The sequence below is a fragment of the Dendropsophus ebraccatus genome, chromosome 9 (assembly GCF_027789765.1).
Source record: "Dendropsophus ebraccatus isolate aDenEbr1 chromosome 9, aDenEbr1.pat, whole genome shotgun sequence".
Lineage (NCBI taxonomy): Eukaryota > Metazoa > Chordata > Amphibia > Anura > Hylidae > Dendropsophus > Dendropsophus ebraccatus.
The window spans coordinates 106,747,971-106,771,473 of NC_091462.1; the positions used below are offsets into that span (position 1 = coordinate 106,747,971).

General features: G+C 45.2%; 2 protein-coding genes across 4 annotated transcripts in view; one reads left to right on the top strand and one right to left on the bottom strand.

The window, feature by feature from the left end:
* SLC5A10 (solute carrier family 5 member 10) overlaps positions 1–23,503 on the bottom strand; it is a 90,896-nt gene that overhangs the window by 36,181 nt on the left and 31,212 nt on the right. The window lies entirely within an intron of this gene.
* FAM83G (family with sequence similarity 83 member G) overlaps positions 1–23,503 on the top strand; it is a 34,622-nt gene that overhangs the window by 2,493 nt on the left and 8,626 nt on the right. The window contains exons 2-4 of the mRNA XM_069984210.1: positions 12,854–13,021; positions 18,353–18,477; positions 19,959–21,468. Of these exons, the coding sequence (XP_069840311.1) occupies positions 12,854–13,021; positions 18,353–18,477; positions 19,959–21,468 (1,803 nt within the window). The remainder of the gene's footprint in view (positions 1–12,853; positions 13,022–18,352; positions 18,478–19,958; positions 21,469–23,503) is intronic.

Genomic DNA, 23,503 nt, shown 5'->3' on the forward strand with positions numbered 1-23,503 from the left:
AAGGGGTTGTCTGGTTGACTGTAAATATAGTTGAGTAGGTTTAAAGGAGAAGTCCAGTGAAATTTTTTATTAACGTATTGTATTGCCCCCAAAAGTTATACAAATTACCGATATACACTTATTACAGGAAATTCTTATAAAGTGCTTTTTTCCCTGCACTTACTACTACATCAAGGCTTCACTTCCTGGATAACATGGTGATGTCACGACCCGACTCCCAGAGCTGTGCAGGCTGTGGCTGCTGGAGAGGATGATGGCAGAGGGAACACTGAGGGACACAGGGCACTGGAGGGACACTAAGCATCCCTCTGTCATCATCCTCTCCAGCAGTCACAGCCCGCACAGCTCTGGGAGTCGGGTCGTGACATCACCATGTTATCCAGGAAGTGACATCACCATGTTATCCAGGAAGTGACATCACCATGTTATCCAGGAAGTGACATCACCATGTTATCCAGGAAGTGACATCACCATGTTATCCAGGAAGTGAAACCTTGATGCAGTAGTAAGTGCAGGGAAAAAAACCACTATATAAGCATTTCCCGTAATAAGTGTATGTTGGTGATTTGTATAACTTTTGGGGGGCAATACAATACTTTAATCAAAATTTTCGCCTGACTTCTCCTTTAACCCTTAGACGACCCAGGGCGTATAGTTACGCCATGGAAGTCTGTCCCCAGACGACCTAGGGCGTAACTGTACGCCCTGGGTGTTTCTCCCGCTATGAAGCGCGCTCCGGAGCGGAGCGTGCTTCATAGCAGGTGGGGGCCGGCTGCAATCAGCAGCCGGGACCTCACCGGTAATGACACGCTGCAGCGATCGCGCTGCCGCGTGTCATTAACTCCTTAAACGCCGCGATCGCGCCGCGACCGCGGCGTTTAAGTGTAAGTGACAGGGGGAGTCCCCTGTCACCTACCGATCGGGACCCCCGCAGTGTGACTGCGGGGGTCCCGATCGGTAAAACGGGCCGCCGGAGCTCTCTCACCTGCCTCCGTGCGGTCCGATCGGCGATCTGCTACACTGAGCCTGCACAGGCAGGCTCAATGAGCAGAGCGCCGATAACACTGATCAATGCTATGCCTATGGCATAGCATTCATCAGTGTAGAAATCAAAGTAGTGAATGTAAAAGTCCCCCAAAGGGACTTCAAATGTGTAAAAAAAAAAAAGTTAAAAACACTATTACACTACCCCAAAACCCCTCCCCCAATAAAAGTTGAAATCACCCCCCTTTCCCATTATATAAATAAAACATATAAAAATAAATAAATAGATAAACATATAATATACCGTAGCGTGCGTAATTGTCCGATCTATTAAAATATAACAAGCGTCATTGCGAACGGTAAACGGCGTACACGAAAAGAGGGAAAAAAGTGCGCGGATTACCGATTTTATGTTACATTATATATATAAAAAAATTAATAAAAAGTGATCAAAACGTCCGATCTTCACAAATATGGTATGAATAAAAACTAGAGACCATGGCGGAAAAAATGACACCCCATACAGCCCCGTAGGTGAAAAAATAAAACCGTTATAAGCGTCACAATAGTCCCATTTTATTTATAATTAATTGCCAAAAAAAAGGATTTCATTTAAAAAAAATATATAACATTAGAGAATCTGCGTAAACCTGCATATGGTTGTGTTCGGGCTGACCTATAGAATAATAGTGTCATGTCGCTGTTACCATATAGTGCATTACGTAGACACAGGAACCCCCCAAACGTTACCATATTGCATTCTTATTTACGATTTCACCAATTTATATCTTCATAAATAATATATTTGGGATTCCATCATACATGTTATGGTAAAATGAATGATGCCATTACAAAGTACAACTATTCCTGTAAAAAACAAGCACTTACATGGCTTGTAGATAGAAAACTGAGAGTGCTAGAGCTCTTAGAAGGGGAGGAGGGAAAAACTGAAACACTAAGATCAAAATTTGCGCGGTCCACTGGGTCATTTTGGGCCTGGTCCTCAAAGGGTTAAGGCAGCTCACCACTTTCGATGCCAGGAGGTACGGTGTATTTTCTGTGAAGAAATTTCCAGAGTGCTGGAATCATCACCTCTACTACTGTTTATAAAGTTGCTAGAAATAAGTGCTCCATGGGCTTCTGTGCAGAGCTTTTGCTGTAAACATCTAGTTTCATGTATCGGCCAACAATCTTCAGTATGGTTGGACTGATGGAGCCGATTGTCAAAGTTTGGGAACTTTGGTCAACTTTACCATGAGTTGTCCCCGAGAATTGTTCACTTGCCTTGGGCCAATGTGTTGGGGTGTAAACTGCCGGCACATGTTCCCATTGCTGTACCTAAAAGGTTGTGTGATTCCCTATAACAGTTGGAGATCCACAGGTTAGAGACCACCTCCCTGCAGAGCCTGGAGACCCTCATAGGTGCAGGTTATGGACCTGCATATGTCTGGCTCTTGTAGAAACATTGCATGTGTACGACATTGCCTAAAAATGAGAGTCACATTCCTCCGCTGCTTATCGGGCTGTGAAATCAGAGGAAAGGGTGTCCGGCTGGTTTATAGACGGACAGCGGGCTCAGACTGCAAATAGCTGACACCACAGGCCGCCATAAATCTGTCCCAGTGAGCGATGGAGTGTGATTACTATTGGCTTGGGGAAGGGTCATGGTCATTGTGTAAAGGGTCATAGGATTACCTGTACTTGTATGGTTACCTGTGGAGGTGAAGGCCATGGGTAGTGCAACCTAAATCATTATATACTTGCAGCTTCCCAGAGACCAGGTGTGGTGATAATGGTTATAGAGCGCCAACCTCTGAGCCACCATACTCTATTATAAGACTCAGGAACAGAGCAGGGTATGAACCAGATGTGGCTGATAACAGGGAACAATAGATTGCAGGTTACATAGATAGGAGATAGATAGAAGATAGATAATAGATAGATAGTTATTGATGCAGTTCCCCTATACAGCAGTATATTGTAGTCACCCTGGATACATATAATCCTTGTATACACACAGTGTAGTGAGGACACGTCACTATCAGTATACTGGCCCCTTTGTTGTGCGGGTTGGCACACGGTTGCTCACCAGCTGCTGGGGAGCTATGTACTTTCCCAATACTGTATACACACATTTCCTTGATATACTATGAATGTATATATGTATACTGCAGCACCCCCCCACCTACACTGGGTCACTGGTCGTCCCCTGGGTTTTTCAGCAGGTCCCTTAGTTATGTAGTAATGCCCCCTGTAATGGCCATTAGGGACTCTGTTCTAGTCACTTCCCTATTATCCGGTAGTATACCATGTATGTATATATATATATGTATACTGCAGCACCCCCCACCTACACTGGGTCACAGGTCGTCCCCTGGGTTTCTCAGCAGGTCCCTTAGTTATGTAGTAATGCCCCCTGTAATGGCCATTAGGGACTCTGTTCTAGTCACTGCCCTATTATCCGATAGTATACCATGTATATATATATGTATACTGCAGCACCCCCCACCTACACTGGGTCACAGGTCGTCCCCCGGGTTTCTTAGTTATGTAGTAATGGCCATTAGGGACTCTGTTCTAGTCTCTTTCCTATTATCCGGTAGTGTACTGTACTGTGCCCTGGCAGGGCCGGGTCTGGCGGCTCCCTGTGAACTTTCTCCTGACACGCTGGCTCGGTCTCATGTCCCGGAATGTGATGTCTCATGTGCCAGGAAATCATCATGGCACCTGCCACACATAGCGGCGCGGTGATGAGCCCTGATGAATCAGCGGATATCGCCCTCTCCACCATCCTCAGGTCTGCTGCTGCGTCCTGTAGCGCCCCTGCCTGGCCGCTATTCCAGGAATGTGGGCTGGGGAGATATTCTGGAAATCTGCTAAGCTTTATGTCCCTCGCAGTTATTTCCTTAAAGGGGTGTTCCAGTTTTGTCAGTGACGCTTAACTGTCATATAGTGAAAAGTTCGGCAACTTTCCTATTTTCAGGACCTCTTCTTGCTGTCAGGGACTGGAGGGATTCCTGTGTATACCCCCAGGCTGAATGCTTCTCACAGCTGAGGGGTTGCTGCAGTTACATCCAGGCATTAACCCCGTCATTCTCTCTTGTTCTGACAGTCTCGTAGCTCTGTGCATTTATTTGCAGCTCACGCCATTGTGTGCACTAGGGGTGTATTAGCGTCTAGTCGTGATCATGTGATCCATTAACCCCTCCAGTGCTGCAGCTGGCAGGGCAGGTCATGCGGAGCGTCTGGGAGCTCCTATGTACACGCTGTTACTGGTTACTAAGTGACCCGCGCTGCGGCCCAGGCGTTCTCGGCAGTGACGTCTGCAGGACCGATCTGACCCCAGACGCTACTCCCTGTCTTGGAATGTGTGAGCTGAGGATGAGGACGGGCAGAGCGACTGGAGCTAGCGTCACTGTTACCAGATAACCAGATTATCAGATGGGCATAGGTAGCCTGAAATATCATCTATGTTAGCGATACCACCCCACATGGTGTAGAAGAATTACATACTCCAGCGTTGTGCTGTAGGTGTTACATACATGGCTGATGACGTGACGGAAATTCCTCACCTGGCTGCTGAGAAGTGGGGGTCACACCTGGCTGCTGCGGATGGGGTCACACCTGGCTGTGGTGAACTCACATCAGCATGCCAGTATATAGCGGGTATCACCACCTGTCAGTCATATTGCCTCACTTGTGGTGGGGGTGGAGGGGGGGGCCGGTGTGCAATAAAAGTTTTATAGAAAGTTTTTCAGGTGCGTTTACACAAAACGATAATTGGCCCGATCGTACGATTAACGATGTCGGAGTAACGATTTTTTTTCATAACGATCAGCGTTTAGACGGTACGATATATCGTACAGAAAATTCGCTTTGCGATCGCTTAAGCCTATCTCACACATTGGTTAAATGCGCGATTGACTGTTTACACGGAACGATCTGTGAATTTTTTGTGAACGACGAACGACTATTTGAGTCGATTTCTCGTTCATCGTTTGATCGTTCGCTGCGTTTACATGTACGATTATCGTTCGAATTTGATCGTTATCGCGCAAATTCGCACGATAATCGTTTCGTGTAAACGCACCATTCTTTTCCTAAAGAAGTTCACTCCCTGTGTTATCACGGACGTCACTGGACGTGTCTCACCCGGGATAGTCAGAGCTGAGATGTTAATAATAATAATATAATATGTCCTGCTGGGGCGGGATATCCAATACCTGTCAGTGTAAGTGCCGCCCGCATCGGCGAGGAAGAGTCTCACCTAGAGAATTAGGGATATGTGTAGGTCTCTAGATGGCATAGAGGGATGTTTCAGTATTACATAAATATAAAGCACAGGACCGTATATACCTCCACCAGCCACAGTCCTGACAACTCGTGATGTCACAACCATGTAATCACATGACCTGGCTTCTGTGACTATAGTATCTCCCTGTAACGTATTTAAGGGATTGTCCAGGATTAGAGAAACATGGCTGCTTTATTTCAAAAACAGTGCCACGCCTGTCCTATGGTTGTGTGTGGTATTACAGCTCATCAATGAGCTGGGCTGCAGTAACCCAGAACGGCCACTACACAATGAATGGCGCTGTGTCCGCTCTGCCGAACAGTTAATCAGAAGCTGATGTGAGACACGGCCCCTTTAAGGGGCTCATTCAGTTTTTGCAAATAAACCCCTTTAACAACTTGACAACCCCCTTTTTCTAAGACAGAACAAAACTTTGTGTCGTTGTTGCTTCCCCGATCCACATGATAAACCTTCCTGGATTCTTTTATTTGTCACATTTTTCTCCTTTGACGTCAATGATGAAAACCATTGCAGTACGAAGTAGGTTGGAAGACGACGAGATCCAAAGTAAACAGGGAGAGTGACGTGAATGGGGTCTGTGCCTGATACATGTGTTATTCCCTTATCCGGCCCAGACACAGAACATAGAGAGGAGGTTACTAGTCCCGATAAGAGCTGTAAGGTCAGGACCTGACTGCTGACTGGGAAATACAGGCAGAGCCTTGTTTGTGTGCCCAGCCCAGGCGGCTAATCCTCCGGTACACAAGCTTTATTCTCTTTTTTTATAGTCTTTGTGTGCAAGAGCAAAGTCTGAATAATAATCACCAGGCAAGACAGAGAAATGCAGACACTGCAGAGAATCTATCATCCAGGCCCTCAGGTAATGACACTTCAAGGGAATTTCCACCCAAAACCAAATGATTTTAAACAGCAACACATCAGACAGAGAAACAGGAGCCAAAATCTGGTAATTATATCTGGTTTACTTACAAAGATATGGCCACGTTCCTGTTCAATCGGGGGCGGCCATTTTGGCAAGAGTCCAGACAGGAAGTGCAGTGGTTGTCAGTTCCTCAAAAACAGACAATCACCTATGGTTTTGTCACTGTGTTCTCAGCGGTAAAGTGACAGTGTTGCCGTGAATCTAATTCAGAGGTGAAAGCTGGTACTTTTAGTTTTTGTTCTTGCTTAAATGGCCATCACAGCTGAATGGACAGATACCATTATCTCTTTAAGTAAAATAGATGTAAGGACCAAACCTTGCCTTATGGTTTAACTTTTCACGTACTAATATATGTCCAATTTTAGGTTTTTGGGTGGAAATCCCCTTTAAGAAGTCATCAAAGGATTAGTCGTATATATAAGGGAGCGCATTATATGAACAGTTGTACTGAAAGTGAACAATCCCTTTAAGATCAGTGATGTTTCCTATAGCAACCAGTTAGATCAAACATTTAAGAAGCATATGAAAGCTTGGCAGGTGCAGTCAGCATGTACCTGTATTGTAGGTGATGGGTATGACTGCACAGCTCAGTGTACCTGTACCCCAGCCAAGTAAAGTAGGAAGAAAACTCCCATTATTCTTATCGTCCACTCCCTTCTAGCCTGATATCAAAGCAAAACTGTATTTACATGTAATATTGGTTGAACGCCCAGTGTCCACAGTGCGGAGTAAAGACGAAGCACCACAAACAATGACTGGCTGCCATCTTGGCTGTCAGGAGACCGATCAGTCACCCCCATGCAGCAGTAGCTATTGTTACGGCTCCGATGGGGGTTGTCCCTCAGCTTTCCCAATACTGCAGAGATTAGGAATGTGGTATACGCCATGGGATGATGGTAGTTCACAGACTATTACCTAATGGAGTCAACAGTAGATTTGATCTGCGAGGTCACAATTTTTAGTAAAGTGAAAGGAAATCCTCGATGACTACCCTCTTCCAAGATCGTTAACTCCTTCTGATCCCAGCAAAAGAAGGAACGATGTGCAATTACACTGAACGATTAGTGAACGAATGCGCAATTACAGCGAACAATTAACAATGATTTTAGGCTCAGATCTAAATCAACGATGCTCAATCAATTTTTTGATCATTGCCTGCAATTACACAGGACGATTATCATTTAGATTCGAACGATATAAATAATTTCCATATAATCGTCCCATGTAATAGGGCCCTTATAGTGGGCCCTGTCACTTTAAAGGGGTTATCCAGTGAAAAACACGGCTGCTTACTTCCAGAGACACAACTCTTGTCTCCAGTCCAGGTGTGGTTTGCAATTAAAGGAGAAATCGAGCAAAAATTTTTATTAAAGTATTGTATTGCCCCCCAAAAGTTATACAAATCCCCAATATACACTTATTACGGGAAATGTTTATAAAGTGCTTCTTTCCCTGTACTTACTACTGCATCAAGGCTTCACTTCCTGGATAACATGGTGATGTCACTTCCTGGATAAACATGGTGATGTCACTTCCTGGATAACATGGTGATGTCACTTCCTGGATAACATGGTGATGTCACTTCCTGGATAACATGGTGATGTCACTTCCTGGATAACATGGTAATGTCACGACCCGACTCCCAGAGCTGTGCGGGCTGTGGCTGCTGGAGAGGATGATGGCAGGGGGACACTGAGAGACACGGCACTGGAGGGACACTGAGCATCCCTCTGCCATCATCCTCTCCAGAAGCCACAGCCCGCACAGCTCTGGGAGTCAGATCCTGCCATCACCATGTTATCCAGGAAGTGACATCACCATGTTATCCAGGAAGTGACATCACCATGTTATCCAGGAAGTGACATCACCATGTTATCCAGGAAGTGAAGCCTTGATGCAGTAGTAAAAGTGCAGGGGAAAAAAATGCTTTATAAGCATTTCCCATAATAAGTGTATATTGGTGATCTGTATAACTTTTGGGGGGAAATACAAAATTTAAATAAAAAGAAATTTGCCAAACTTCTCCTTTAACCCCTTAGCGACCCATGACGTATCTAATACGTCATGGCGCCGCGGGGGGGGTTCAGAGCGGGGTCCCGCCGGGACCCCGCTCTGAACGGCGCTGATCCCGGCTGACACGTGCAGCCGGGCAGTGCCTCTGTTAGCCGGCGCGGGTCCCGTTGCCGCGCCGGCTAATTAAGCACTTCAATGCAGCTGTCAAACCTGACAGCTGCATTGAAGGGCTTCAGACATCACATCCCTGGTGTCTAGTGGGTTGGATCTCCCCCCCGCGATGCGATCACGGGGGGGAGATCCGTTCTTCTGCCCGTGCCGGGCCTCAGCGTCGGAATGACGCTGATCCCGGCTCGGCAGTAGATTGCTGTGGCCTGCAGCAGGCCATAGCAATCTATGACCGATCTCATGGATCTTTGCTGTGTATATACACAGCAATGATCTCTATGAGAGATCAGTACTGTGTATATACAAGTCCCCCAGGGGGACTTCTAGTGTATGTAAAAAAAAAGTAAAAAAGTGTTTTTATTAATAAAAAATCCCCTCCCCTAATAAAAGTCCAAATCACCCCCCTTTTCCCATTTTATAAATATAAAGTAATAAATAAATAAATAAACATATTTAGTATCGCCGCGCGCGTAATCGCCCGAACTATTCATTAATCACATTCCTGATCTCGCACGGTAAACGGCGTCAGCGCAAAAAAATCCCAAAGTGCAAAATTGCGCATTTTTGGTCGCATCAAATCCAGAAAAAATGTAATAAAAAGCGATCAAAAAGTCGTATATGCGCAATCAAGGTACCGGTAGAAAGAACGCATCATGGCGCAAAAACTGACACCTCACACAGCCCCATAGACCAAAGGATAAAAGCGCTATAAGCCTGGGAATGGAGCGATTTTAAGTGACATATATTTGTTAACAATGGTTTGAATTTTTTACAGGCCATCAGATACAATATAAGTTATACATGTTATATATCATAGTAATCGTAACGACTTGAGGAACATGAATAACAAGTCAGTTTTACCATAGGGCGAACGGCGTAAATGCAAAACTCCCCGAATTCAAAACAAATTAGTTTTTTTTTCAATTTGACAGCGCAAATGATTTTTTTCCGGTTTCGCAGCATATTTTATGGAAAAATTATGCCTGTAATTGCAAAGTACAATTGGTTTCGCAAAAAATAAGCGCTCATATACGTCTCTAGGTGAAAAAATGCAAGCGCTATGGACTTTTAAACATAAAATGGAAAAAGCAAAAGCGCAAAAACGAAAATTGGCTTGGACCTTAAGGGGTTAAGCTCCATTCACTTCAATGGATCTGAGCTGCAAAAAAGAGTGACAAGAGTGGTGCTGTCTGTGCAGAAAGTGGCCATGTTTTTCTTACACTGGATAACCCTTTTAACAAAACTTTTTTTGTCGTGTTCTAGAGTCAACGTTTGGGTTGATCAGTCATCAGTTGAGTGTTCAGGCCTCCTCTAATGGGAGAAGCACTGAGCTGGGGGCTTCTCACCCGGACTCGCCGCAGGAGATTGCTCTCTCTAATGATCAGCGAGGATCAGAACACCAAAACGATCAAAACTTTTAACATCTCTAGGACATGTCAAAAATTTTTTTTTTTAAAGTGCCAGTGCTCATTTAAGAGTAATCAGCCTCCCCCACCCCCATAGTAATCCGTCCGCCATCTGTTTCCCTGTAGGGACTGGAGCTGATAATCACAGGGATTAGCCAGGTAACCACAGCCCACTCCCCTTTGTTCTTGCTCCTTATTTACATTTATTTTCGTCAGATCTGTCAGCGTTGGGGGTCATTGGCTCCACCAAGTATCCTCAGGACACAAGGAGATCGGACATACCACATTCCCTCTCCCGCCAGTCTTGTTTTTTAATTCTCTTCTATAGTTTTGGGGGTGACCCATAACCCACCACACGTAGCTGAGCCGAGTGTGCGTGTGGATAGTCATTGGGTCGTGAGTAATACTTGATGGATGGGCTAAAAATGTAAAGAATTTTTGCCCCCGAGTCAATGAGCGTTCAGGATTTTACCTTAGGATATTCCTCGAGATGGGAGCATACCTGAAAACACGTGGAGGGAAAGTCATTCAAACTGTAGGGGCCCTATTCCACCGGACGATTATCGTTCAGATTATCATTAAATCGTTCAAATCTAAATGATAATCGTTCGTTTGAATAGCAGTTAACGACCGAACGAGAAATCGTTAAACGTTCAATAAGACCTGGACCTATTTTTATCGTTGCTCATTCGCAAATCGTTCGCATTAAATAAGAGGTCGTTCGGCCGTTCGCAGTAGTGGCGAACGCAATAGCGACGACTGCAAGATTGATCATAAGTAACGATTATCTTTCCATGTAAATGGGTGAATGATTTCAGGTCTTTCGTAATAGCGGTCGTTTATCGTTAACGATTATGTGAACGATAATCGTCCCATGGAATAGGGCCCTAGGACTGAGCTGCAATACCCCATACAGCCTAAAAATGAGGGAGGCGCTGTTTGTGAGGGCGAAAAATGGTATTCTGGTTTGGAGCGTTAAAGGGGTTTTCCCATAAGGGAAACTGTAGTCATAGTATAGGTGATGAGTATCTGATCGGTGGGGGCCTGAACGCTGGGACCCCCATCAGTAATTAATATAGATATACGCACTGCTGCTCCATTTTATGAACCTGAGTACGGAGCTCAGCAATCTTCTCATATAGAATTGAGTGGAGCAGAAGCTCGCATATCCACTTCATGATCGGGTGGGTCCCAGTGGTCGGACCCCCACTTATCCCTATATGGATAGGACATACCCTAACATTCTGATTGTGGGAGTCTGACTTCTAGTGACATTTCCCTTCAGAGCAGCACTCCTGACTTTCCATTGTACCCTGCTATATCTATATTGAGGATTAGGGGGCAATGACATATCCTAGTGATATCCCATCATGCCCTATAGTGGGAATCCCCCTTTAAAGGCATGTGATGCAGCACAGGAGGGGTTAAATACAATGCTGCTCACATGAGTAATGACACGCTGGGCAGGATGCGGCGTCCCGTTCTCACCCGGCTGAGCAGTAATTATACATTGGCGGATTGTTTCGTGCTGCGCTCTGGGCGTGTGAGAAAATGACACTGATGAAAGATACGGTGTGAAGTAGGTTAGTAGAGAAACACAATACTGCTGCACACAGCAGCCCCGGCACGACAGCACCGCAGCTGCAGCTCTATGCTAAAGCTATATATAGACCTCTTTCTTCTGGCAACTTGTTATCAGGGAACTGTGGTGATCACATGACCAGTCTGACAACAAGTAGAGCTTAACCGATGTCTGTTTCCAAAGGCAAATTCTTACAGCAGCTATAAATGTGAAGGGGGATGATGGCATGGAATCTCAATGAAGATAATGGGAAGCTTCAGAGCTATGTAATATGGCTGTAAGCGGATGACAAGGCCGCGGTGTATGCGTCTCCTGTTGACCTTTAATATCTGCTTAGAGCAATGTACACACTATATCATTGTGCATTGTCAAAACATCTCCCTGAGCCCTGCAAACAATGGCGTGACACTAGGGCGTTCATGTTGTGCTCTTCACAGTGAAGGTCATGCAGTTGAACACAGTCACATGCTCGCTTAAAGGGGTCATACAGGATTATATTATGTGTGAAAGTGGCGCCACTTATCCGTGTCAGGCTATGAGCTGCTATGCCAGATGCAACCTGTGGGCAGGAGTGGAGCTGTTTATAAAAATATAGAAAAAGCTAATTAATTATTGTTATTATAGACAGCCCATTTAAAGGGGTACTCCGGCGAATTTTTTTTTTTTTCTTTCAAATCAGCTGATGTCAGAAACTTATATGGATTTGTAACATACTTCTATTTAAAAATTTATATCAGCTGCTGCATGTCCTGCAGGAAGTGGTGCTTGTTGTCCTCTGACATGAACAGAGGTGGCAGCAGAGAGCAATGTGTCAGACTGGAAAGAATACACCACTTCCTGCAGGACATACATCAGCTGATAAACACTGGAAGACTGGAGATTTTGAAGTAGAAGTAATTTACAAATCTATGTAACTTTTCTGACAGCAGTTGATTTGAATCTTTTTTTTTTGCCGAAGTACCCCTTTAAGGCTGCATAGTCTAGAACAGTATTTATCCTTAAAATACAGACAGGCTGGATTTTAATGATTTCTTGAAATGTCTTAGATACATCTGTTTCTGAAAAGACTGATTCATAACCAATATGGCCGACAAATGTTTTCACTAGGTGTCCTCAACACCTGTAGGCAAAGGATACAGCAATAGGGATGAATCATGGAACAAGGGTGGTGATCTCCTTTGATACTGTAACGGTGACTGTATTTGTTGCCTCACTTAAAGGTATTGTCCAGAATTACTTAGGGAATTTTTATTCTTTTCACAGAAACAGCGCCCCCCTGACCATAGGCTGTTTATGGTATTGCAGTTTAGCTCCTGGTGTGATTCTGTGCAGACATATTTCTAGTTATGATGGGAAATAGTGGGCTATTTTCTTCCCAGTTTGCAATGTTGACGGATCTTGCTGTTATCGGATCTCCTATAATGAACCCACTGAAGGCCTTTGTCCCTGTTCTCTCCCTTCAGGTCATCGCTGTGGTCATGGACCTCTTCACTGACGTGGACATATTTAAGGATATGCTGGACGCAGGATACAAGAGAAAGGTCTCGGTCTACATCATCCTCAATGAGTCGGAAGTGAAGTATTTCCTACAGATGTGTGAGAAGGCGCAGATGCACAAAGGACACCTCAAGGTGAGTGACGCCTCACACTACGGGGTTATAGGAGCTCCATAGTCAAGGCTTCCTCCACCACACAGTACATGACATAGGCCTCCGCTGTATACATGTCAGCTGAGCGTTGCCTTTCAACATGAGCTATTACACTAAATAATATCGGACTGAATGGTCGCTATTCGGCCAAGCGAGTGGCCTTTAGATTCTCTCTGCCGTTTCAGCAATAACCTACCTATATACCCCATGGCTTTTGCAGCCAATCACAGGCCTGAGTGATGTAGAGCATGAGACCACCGATGCCAGTGATTGGCTGCTGCAGTCATGTGGGTTATACGGCACGTCAGCACGAGCAGGTGGTAGAGTAATGTGTATTTTACTATGTCATTAGGGTGTCCGAAAAATCCCCTTAAAATGTTTATGTTGGAAAACCCCTACGGACGGCGAGAGTAGTTTCCTCCTTACCGTACAGACATCATGATCTAGGTCATATGGCAGCCCTTATGGGCCCTAAAGAGAAAAGGGGCCCAAGTTCATTCCCTAAGTTATGGGTTATGTACATTTTTACAGCAACCCCCCCTTCCCACAATCACAGCAGTGTCATCAAGCGAGGCACGGGATTGTATGGGGGTAGAGAATATGCTCTAGGCCTTTCTATAATACGAAAAAGCAGCAGGGGCCCCATTGTAGTATTTGCCGCAGGCCTCCCTGTCTCGTGTGGTATATACAGCCGGATGAATGGGACTAATACTCCTCAGGCCTGTGTGATGTACCATTAGGCGCCATATTGCAGGTGTGTACACGCCAGGATTCCTGTGTGGAGCGCAGGGACCACCTGCCCGGGACAGCGATCTCTGAGGTGTCTCCGCCGGAGCGCCCACGGGTGCCTCCCTGCCTGTGAGCGCTGCCTGTGAGGACATGTATATACTGTAGAGATTAGGGTAGCCAGGCAGATGGCTGCAGGGGTCCATTCTCTCGGCGTTCTCACCTTGAGTGTCACTCTGGTGGGGTCGGGCGTGTCACAGTCATGGAGAGTGCTGAAGGAAGACGCTAAGCATTGTAATTAGAGAGAAAATGTGACACATGAATAGGATGACATGGGCATGTGATGGGGTCAGGGGTCAGATCCAGCTGACGTCAGGTGTATGTGTTAATTGATGGGGAATAGGGCCGAGCTGCAGCCACAAGCATGGATGGGTCACTGCCACAGCTGCGATTAAATATACATTTAATGCTCTGTCCCTTTAAGACAGCTATTAACTAGAGTTGCAGCATAAGCGGTTCAGAGCCCCTGATCTCCAGGGTAGGATCCATCCTGTATGACCTGTTTCCCTTACAGTACCCCCCGGCATCTATAGACCGGACTGGATACATTCTAGGGGTCAGGTAAACAGTAACCTAAAAATTACCCTGTGGCGCCCGACTCTGTACGTTACTCTACCCCCCTAGTGGGAGCAGGAACATGTTATTTGTTTCTTTCTTGTAGTGCTGTGCCCAGTTTCTCCCCAAGAGCTTGCAATCTGATTTCACACACGGGACAATTTCAAGTGTCCTGCATTGACTTATAATGGAGCCCAACTCCTGCTATGATAACAAAAGGCAGCAAGCTGGTGAGTGAAGCGCACAGACCTGCAATTCTCCCTGCTACCCCAACATGAAATTGCATTAGAGAGGTTAAAGTTTGTTTTTTTAAGTGACAAGGAGACTGTAATCTACTATGAATTGTCATATGGACTGAAACTTCCCATACACATAAGATAGCTTCTCCTGCTCCCACTATGTACATGCACACTCAGCTCAATTAAGCATGCATGTGTTCTCAATACGACGTTAGGGAGAAAGCTGCAAAAAGAAAGGATCCAGCACAATGAATGTCAATGCCTGATCCTCTTTTGTTCTCATGGGAGGTAAGTCACCACTGGCGGAGTCTGGCAGCAGCTTTCTCCCCTTCAGAACACACACATGATGTGAGTGTGCATGTATATGGGGGGGTCAGGAGGATATGGGCACCTGGAGGAGGGGGGCAGGAGGATAGGTATATGGCCTCTCCCTTGACCTCCAGTATATCATATACAAAGGCGATGTCACAAAGACATACGGCAGCTCCTCCCTTATCCGCTGTTTGATCTGACCGGTATATAGATGTCACTGTTCACACCTGGCCCTGTACACATTACCGTATTACTGTATCAGGACTCTGGGACAGCTGGGTGACAACCATGTATAGTAACTTTATATACTAAATGTCTAAACATTCCTCCTGTATGAAGGTGTTGCGGCATCTCCAGAAGTCTATGACCCGGGGGCAGGGCGTGGGCTCTGCAATGTATAGAATGCACATGGGGGGAGGGGGCGCTGTGTATGTGGGGTTTATGAGGGCAGGATTTTGTCATTTTGGGACAGGTGGGGGGGGGAGTGTTCCCACAGACCAGTCTACAATGCGTTTTTATTGTCTGACATGTTAGGATAGTGCCGCCTGTCTGGGAAGCTATTATCAGGTGATACGTAAGCGCTCATCTTAACGTGAGAAAACTTTAAAATGTTCCCGGCCTGGTCTGCAGGAAACCATGATCCAACCCAGGCTTTAATATGGTGGCCAGGTAAACTGTGCACTATACCATGCAGGCCTCATAGGTTTCTTGTTCCTGTGTTTTTTAGTTTTCATGTATGGTTCTTTTTGGGTTCTCTTCTGCTTCTTTGTAGGATTCTTATATTATTCTTATTCAAGTATAGTGAAGCCTAAATTAATCATACAAAAAAACATGAAAAAAAACCCTAGAAGAACCCTAAATGAACGCTAAAATAATCAAAGAATAAAAAATAAGCCTAAAAGAACCCAAAACGGATCATAAATGTAAATGAAGCCTAAGGGTACACACACACACACCGTATACGCAGCAAATACGCAGCAGATTTGATGGTGCAGTTTTGATGCTGTGTTCAGTTATTTAGATCTAATCTGCTGCGTATTTGTTGCGTATTTGCTGCGTATCGCAGCAGTAGATACGCTGCGTATACGGTGTGTGTGTGTTTATACCCTAAAAGAACACATGAAAGAGAACAGAACCATAAAAGAACCTTCCCCCATGAAGCCTAGTATAACCCTAAAGGAATAAAGGAGAACCCTAAAAGAGTCCTATAATAAAACCAGAAAAAAAAGAAAAAAAAAAACATAAAAGACCTAACCTATCTTCTCCATGTGTTATTTTAGTTGTCTTTCAGGGTTTTTATGCACTCTTAAAGGGGTTAATAGAAGGAACAGGTGATTCTGTGGACCCTGGGGTTGGGATCTGTTATAGACTGTCACCACCCCGCATGCCGTAGCCATTGGGGACACAGTGTTCTAGTCACTCAGTGACATAATTTGGAACCCATTGGAAGCCATAGCATGGGCCATAGCTGGGGCCTTATTAAAGGTTGCAGATGTATTTCTTAGGGTAGGTTCATGTTCATGCAAGTCTCCGCCAGAAATTTCAGGGCAGACCTTCAAGTTTCTGATACAGATAAGTAGAAAAAATATTTCCCAGTAAAGTGATTTCCCAGAATTCAGAATTTTCACAGGAAAAACCCTTTTATTACCATGAAGGGAAAACACAAGAAATACAGAGCTCATAGACAGTGAAAGATGACTATGCCATGACTTTGGTCTAGTCATGTCTAGAACGATGGGAGTTGTGGTTGTGTAACAGCTGGGGAGAGAGCCGCAGGTTGGAGGACACTGGTCATGTATCACTGGCGGGTTATAGGGGCGGGGGTCCACTTTACTATGTGATACCTGATAGCAGTTGTTGTTCGTGGTGAAAACGCGTCGAGCAGCTGAGCCAATAAAGCCTCCATATATTCCCTATGTATATACGCAGCACACCTTTGTTTGGCCTATCTCATACCTGGCGTGTATTAGCCTCAGATCCATATAACGATAAATTCCTTTCTTCTAGATAAGATAGCGGTGAAGCTATAAAGCATAGCAGCTTGTCATGCTATACGTCCTATAATACCCAATTCTATTATGCTCGACTTATATTTCCTTATTGAGTCCATGCCAGACAGTCACTATAAAGGACTAGAGAAGACGTCGTATGGTGCGTTTATACAGAAATTTATCTGACAGATTTTTGAAGCCAAAGCCAGGAACAGACTATAAACAGGGAACAGGTCATAAAGGAAACACTAAGATCTCTCCTCTTTCCAAATCCATTCCTGGCTTTGGCTTCCAAATTCTGTCAGATAAATCTCTCGCACCATTACTTGTAGCTATTTCTCAATACACATGCACGCTGAGCTCAGGTGAGCGTACATGTGTTCTCAATGAGAAGATGGAAATAAAGCCGGCCATACACATTAGATTAAAGTTGGCCCATATGGCCACTTAAAGGGGTTTTCCAGTATTCTAACATGAAGGAAGACACATCATTTGGCACACCACACCTCAGTGCTGTGTTGAAGAGCAAAAGTGTCCGTGACATTTGCAGAGAAACGAGAATTACCGATGCTTCATGGCCGTAGGGGACACCCTATCACGTAAGGCCACTCCGGTTACAGGTCTGATTACATTGCTGTGACGCCATGTTTTCCTTTATTAACCCTGCTGCTGCTGTCAGTCACCTTCTTGAGCCTGTCTCTACTGTGTATTACATAGCCGCGGACTGTCACATGGCAGAGGATTGCGTCCTCCTGAGTAAACAGATCTTCCCGTGTCTTATTACTACACCCGGTGGTATCGCGTATGTTTTCTCAGGAACCTATTATATCTCTATGTGACTCATCACTCCTATCTGGAGTGGGATGATAGGCGGAGAGGACGGAAGCGGATGTGCCGTGTATATTTAGATCCTTAATAAGACATCTTGATGGAACGTTGATGCAAGTGACCATGAGAGGGTGACCTGAGTTTACCTATCAGCATGAATTAATGTTGCAACCAGCTTAATTTATTATATGTTTACCCTTAAAGTGGTTATCCCAAAAGATTTCTGACTAATGGGGTCCAACAGCAGGGACCCCCATCCCAAGAACAGTCCTCATGCACAGATCCAAAAATCTATTATCCAAAATCTATAATCCAAAAATCTCTGGGCCCTGTGGTCCTTGTATAGATGGGCCAGTGCACCGCCATCTATTGGAACATATCTGCCGCCTGTAGTGATCTACAGTTTGTGTCCCTCAAATCCCGAGTTGTGCAACCCTCTCTATAGATGCTGTAAATGATTGTTACTCATAGACTGAGGTCATCGGTATCGCACACTGTTATGTCACATGACCTCCTGATGGTTGTTGTCCTTAATACCCCATTCACGGACATGGCTTCCTGAAACCATCGGACTGACCTACTTTTCCTTGATTGTTTTGCAGAACCTCCGGATCCGCAGCGTCGAGGGAGCAGAGTTTTACACCAGATTCTCAACTAAATTCAAGGGATCTCTGGGACAGAAGTTCATGTTTGTGGATGGAGACAAAACAGTGTGCGGGTCTTACAGGTAAGTGGATACTGTGGAGGTAGCGATGAATGAATTTCTATGGAACGGAATTGTAACTTTGGTTAAGATCGTAACTGGGGCTAGTATTGGGCTGAAGGGGAGGGGTGGCAGGATAGGCTACAAGGTGTGCAGGAGGCCAGGGGTCAGGATACGGTCATGGTGGGGTAGGTACAGTGAAGAGGTGAGTTCTTATGGAGGTGTCTGTATTGTATCTCCGAGTCTATACAAAGGCAGGCAAGTGTTTTTGAGAATTCCCATTAAATAAAATGCCGACATGCTCCATCACATGCCGATATTCTTATTGCTTCTATGATTATAATAATTATAACATCGTAAAATTCATCAGAGTTACGAGGCACAAATCATTTTCATCTCTATTGCTAAGACAGACGTCTTCTGGCGCCAGAATATTTACTGATCTGTAAAATCCGGGGCGTCATCTCCACGTTGTTATTAGTTCAGCGGGCACAAACTCATAAAGGGGGGATTGTCAGAGAGAACAATATGGGAAGGATGGAGAGAAGTGGAGGAGTTTACCTTGGATCAAGAACCCAAACCCCTTAGTCTGTAAATATTAGTGTTCATGCAATTCCCCTATGTAAAAAAAAAAAGGATACCAGCGCCATTTCAATAAACAAGAAAATCAGGAATCAACCTTGGCCAGTCACAGAACTTCTCTCTGCTATGCCATGGCATAATGCTGGCCAAAGTGACCTGGAATGAACTGATGCACTGGCTGCACTGTCCATGTAAGGTAAATCAATGCTTCCTCCTCATCTTACCAGCAGTAACCTGGGGCTTAGTGTAACCTCTTCCTTGCTGCTGCTATTTATTTCCTTTCTGCTCATACGTGAGCAAAAAGGAAAATAAAGGAGCAGAAAGGAAATAAATAGCAGCAGCAATGAAGAGGTTACACTAAGCCCCAGGTTACTGCTGGTAAGATGAGGAGGAAGCCTTGATTTACCTTACATGGACAGTGCAGATTGTCTGCACAGTAGAAAGCCTCAGGTTTTGGAGAGAATATTGCAGATAAGTAAGGCACCCAGTGGTCAAGACTTTAGAGCAGATTTTCTGGGATAAGGGGTTATATTTTGGTAAAGCCATTTACAGATCAAATATAGAGTAAAGTTGTTTAAAAAAAAAAAAAAAGACCATTTAAGTTTTTTAGATTTTAATTTTATGTTGTCACGCCCTGGGGTGGGTGTTGTACAAATGGAATGTCCCTGTTGTGGCAAATGATTGACTGAGAGGGGAGGAGGAAGTACTGACGAGTAGGTACTGGCAGGATGGCATTGGTGGGGGATCTAGCGGGAGGCAGGGGAAGATTGAACGTGAAAACTTGCAGAAAACTAGCTAACCTGTAAAAGGTTACAGTAAACCGAATGGGCAGTTCACAGTAGGGATTAGTACCATAGTAATAAAATGCTTGTCCTGTTGATATGATTATAACCTGTACTGAATAGTTAAATTTTCTCCCCTAGCTTTACCTGGTCGGCAGCAAGGATTGACCGAAATCTGATCACCGTGCTTTCTGGCCAAGTTGTGGAGACCTTTGACCGTCAGTTTCAGGAACTCTATCTGCTGTCCAAGGGAGTGAGTCTGAAAAATGTCCCAATGGATAATGAACCAGAACCGGAGCCAGTGATACAGCCGGCCTCCATGCCCACTGGGCCCTCAGAATCTATTGCCAAGAAGCTGATTAACCCCAAATATGCCCTTGTTAATGTCAAGAGCGCCAGTGAGGCTGGCAAAGACTCCAAGAAAGAAGCGGAGATTGCCAAGAAGATAACTCCCAGGCCGCGAGTGATGCCGGTGGAGCAGCAGATGTACGAGCAGCAGATCCATCCGGCTCTACAGGACATGGAAAGGGCCAATATGTTTGAATATCTCCCCACATGGGTGGAGCCAGATCCAGAACCGGGTAGTGATATCTTAGGGTACATTAATATTATTGACCCCAAAATCAAGAACGCGCAGCCATCTCAGATGAACAGGATCAAGATCTGTGACACGTCTCAAGCGACAGCTCAGTACCTACAGCAGACCAGGGAGAGTGAGATGATGAAGCAACGATCTGAGTGTCCATCTTCTAGGAACACAGACAGGGAACCTAGTCATGAAGAAGAATGTGAATATGGTCCAAACCAAAGCACTGCAGCCATGGAGCATGGTCAGAGTCCAAGCAGAGGTCATCCTTATAGACAGCCTAGCCAAGAGCATGGATCGAAAGCGAGCTGTACCAATAGTAACGTGTCAAGACAAAACAGCCAAGGTGAATTGGTGTCAAGAGAAGAAGACGCAGTAAGGCAGCATGATGGTGAAGCTATAGCCAGCTATGAGATACATTCTCCACAAAGATTCCCAGAAAACATTGCATCACTGGCTACAAATCATGACCTTATGCGCAGAGACTCCGATTCAGGCCCAACAGGTGGCAAACCACCTCCAATGCCGAAGCCTCGGACACTGCAAGTCACTGACTTCATTACTATGAAAAATGCACTAAATGCAAGATCCCTCAGATCCAGCACGTCAACGGAAGAGAACACTGTGCCTTCCGTCAATGGGGTGGACGCAGAAGGAAGAGAAGCTGAAGAGATTGACATCCTGATTGAAAATGAGCCCAATGACAATGACCAAGACGAAAATGATGCCGGGATGTTTAGGCCATGCACCGGAGAGTATTCATCCAGTGGCTCTGGCTCGCTACCTCCATCCAACGCCTCCTCCATGTCTGAGGAATACTATCCATTAAACAGGAGGAGCTCCGAACGTATATCCAACGGAGAGCGGCCTCCACCCTACAGGAAGCTCAGCGATGGCCACATCAGTAGGGGAAGCTTCTTGAGCCCCCTCAACATCTCACATACTGTGATGGAAATGACTCCTCCAGAGAACGGCAAGAAGAAAACCATGCTGGAGGAGTATGTTATATCTAGTAACCCCTTACAGAGAAAGGACCGGCTTTATGATCGCATGGACTCTTCTCAGGTGTGTATTGGTGTCAGCGAAGGCGATCTTCCATTGTCTGGTATGACCAGTGATTTGTAGAATGTACTTTATGTAATATAGATGGTTTTTAGGTTAATAAATAAACGTGACTCCGTACAGAGGTGAATCTCTCTGTCCCCGATAGAAGCGCTCCGGGTGCCATTACTTTACGGCCAATTGGTTATCTGACGGACATGGTGGTGGTGCGGCAGCCATTAGAGCATTGGTCAATACTGCATTCATATCATTGATGGGTTCCCATCTCTTATTACAGTAGGGGCTCTGGCCATAGTCGTCACTGCCTTACAGACTGGTCAAGCTATAATACGGTACAGTGACACAAGGGCAGGACTAAGGTTGCTGGATATCTCTCAGTATTACATCGGGTATAAGTCAATGGTGGTGTACACACAAGTGGACTCTTGAATTCTGTTGGTCGCCCTATGTAACACACAGCCGTTTAGTTCCTCCCCATTGTCAGATATGTGACTTTAAAGTGAATCTGTTACTAGGCCTGATTCCTTTAGTCTAGAGATGCTCTATAGCAGTGATCTCCAACCTGCGACCCTCCAGCTGTTGAAAAACTACAATTCCCACCATTTCAAGGCCTTTGGCTTTCAGTATTCTACTGGTTGCCCTTAGAAACCTATAGGAGTTTAGCTCCTCCCCATTGTCCGACATGTATGTAAAGGGAATATGTTACTAGGACAGATTCCTTCAAGCCAGACATAGTCTATAGCAGTTCCCTCTAACCTGTGGCTCTCCAGCTGTTACATGACTTTAAAGAGTCACTGTCGTATTTTTTTTTTTTGCAGAAATCAATAGTCCAGGCGATTTTAAGAAACTTTGTAATTGGGTTTATTAGCCAAATCTGCCATTATCTGCATGTAAAAAGCCTTTTCCCAGGTCCCCCCCTCCTTCCTCTTTTTCATCCACTCTGAAAAATCTGAAAATTGTGACTTGTTGCAGGAGACGTACCCTGTCTGCTCTATGGAGAGGGGAGGGGGGAGGAGGAAGGAGGGAGTTAGCCGGCAGCAGAAAGCAGATAACAGAGGATTACAGGCACGGAGCTGGGTGACAGCTGTAATCCGAGCTCAGACAGGTCACTGGTGACTGTCACAGGAGATATCCCGTGAGGGATTTGTAGATTAACTCTTTGTTGTCCTGTTTTGGTCTTTTCTTTAGCTCTCTCCATAGGAGAACAATGAAGACAGGGGGGAGAGCTTCAAACTGCTTTTTCATGATAAAAATGCATTTTTCGGATAATAAACCCAATTACAAAGTTTCTTAAAATCGCCTGGACTATTGATTTCTGCAAAAAAAAATTTCACGACAGTGACACTTTAACTGCAGTCAAGTCTAGGGCATGCTGGGAGTTTTTCAGCAGCTGGAGAGCCACAGATTGGAGGACACTGGTATTGCTGATCTAGTTAGGTCTCAGGTATGATGGGTATTGCAGTTGTGCAATGAGAGAGGTTGGGGAACACAGCACTATAAGAAATATGTATAAGCGATAAGGAAGGAACGTTCTGCAGGGGGCATGCATGGATCCAAGCGATAGCCAGTTGCTGCTTTAATGGGAGAGAACAACATGAATGGTGTACGATCCAGCACTCCAAGACGTGTATGAAGGATAAAACTTAAAGAGGATGTTGGGAAAAAATTAACACTTAGCCAGGCTGCCGGGGCTATGGGGGACATGTCCGCAATATATACTTACCTCTCCCGTTCCCTCATCGCTACTGGATCCCTGGCCGCATGCTCTGCACTGCTGCCTGTTTTTTCAGAACATCCTATGACGTTCCGTTCCCATAGAAAACAGCTGCTCAGTATAGTCTATGCAGAGCGGCCATTTACAGTAGGAAGGGGACATCATATATTATGAAAAAACATGGGCAGCCATGCTGAGCGGGCACCCTGGGTTCCGGCAGCGGCGGGGGAACCGGACAGGTAAGTATATTTCACGGACATGTCCCCTGCAGTCCTAGCATCCTGACAAAGGGCCTTATTACACAGGACGATTATCATTCAAAAA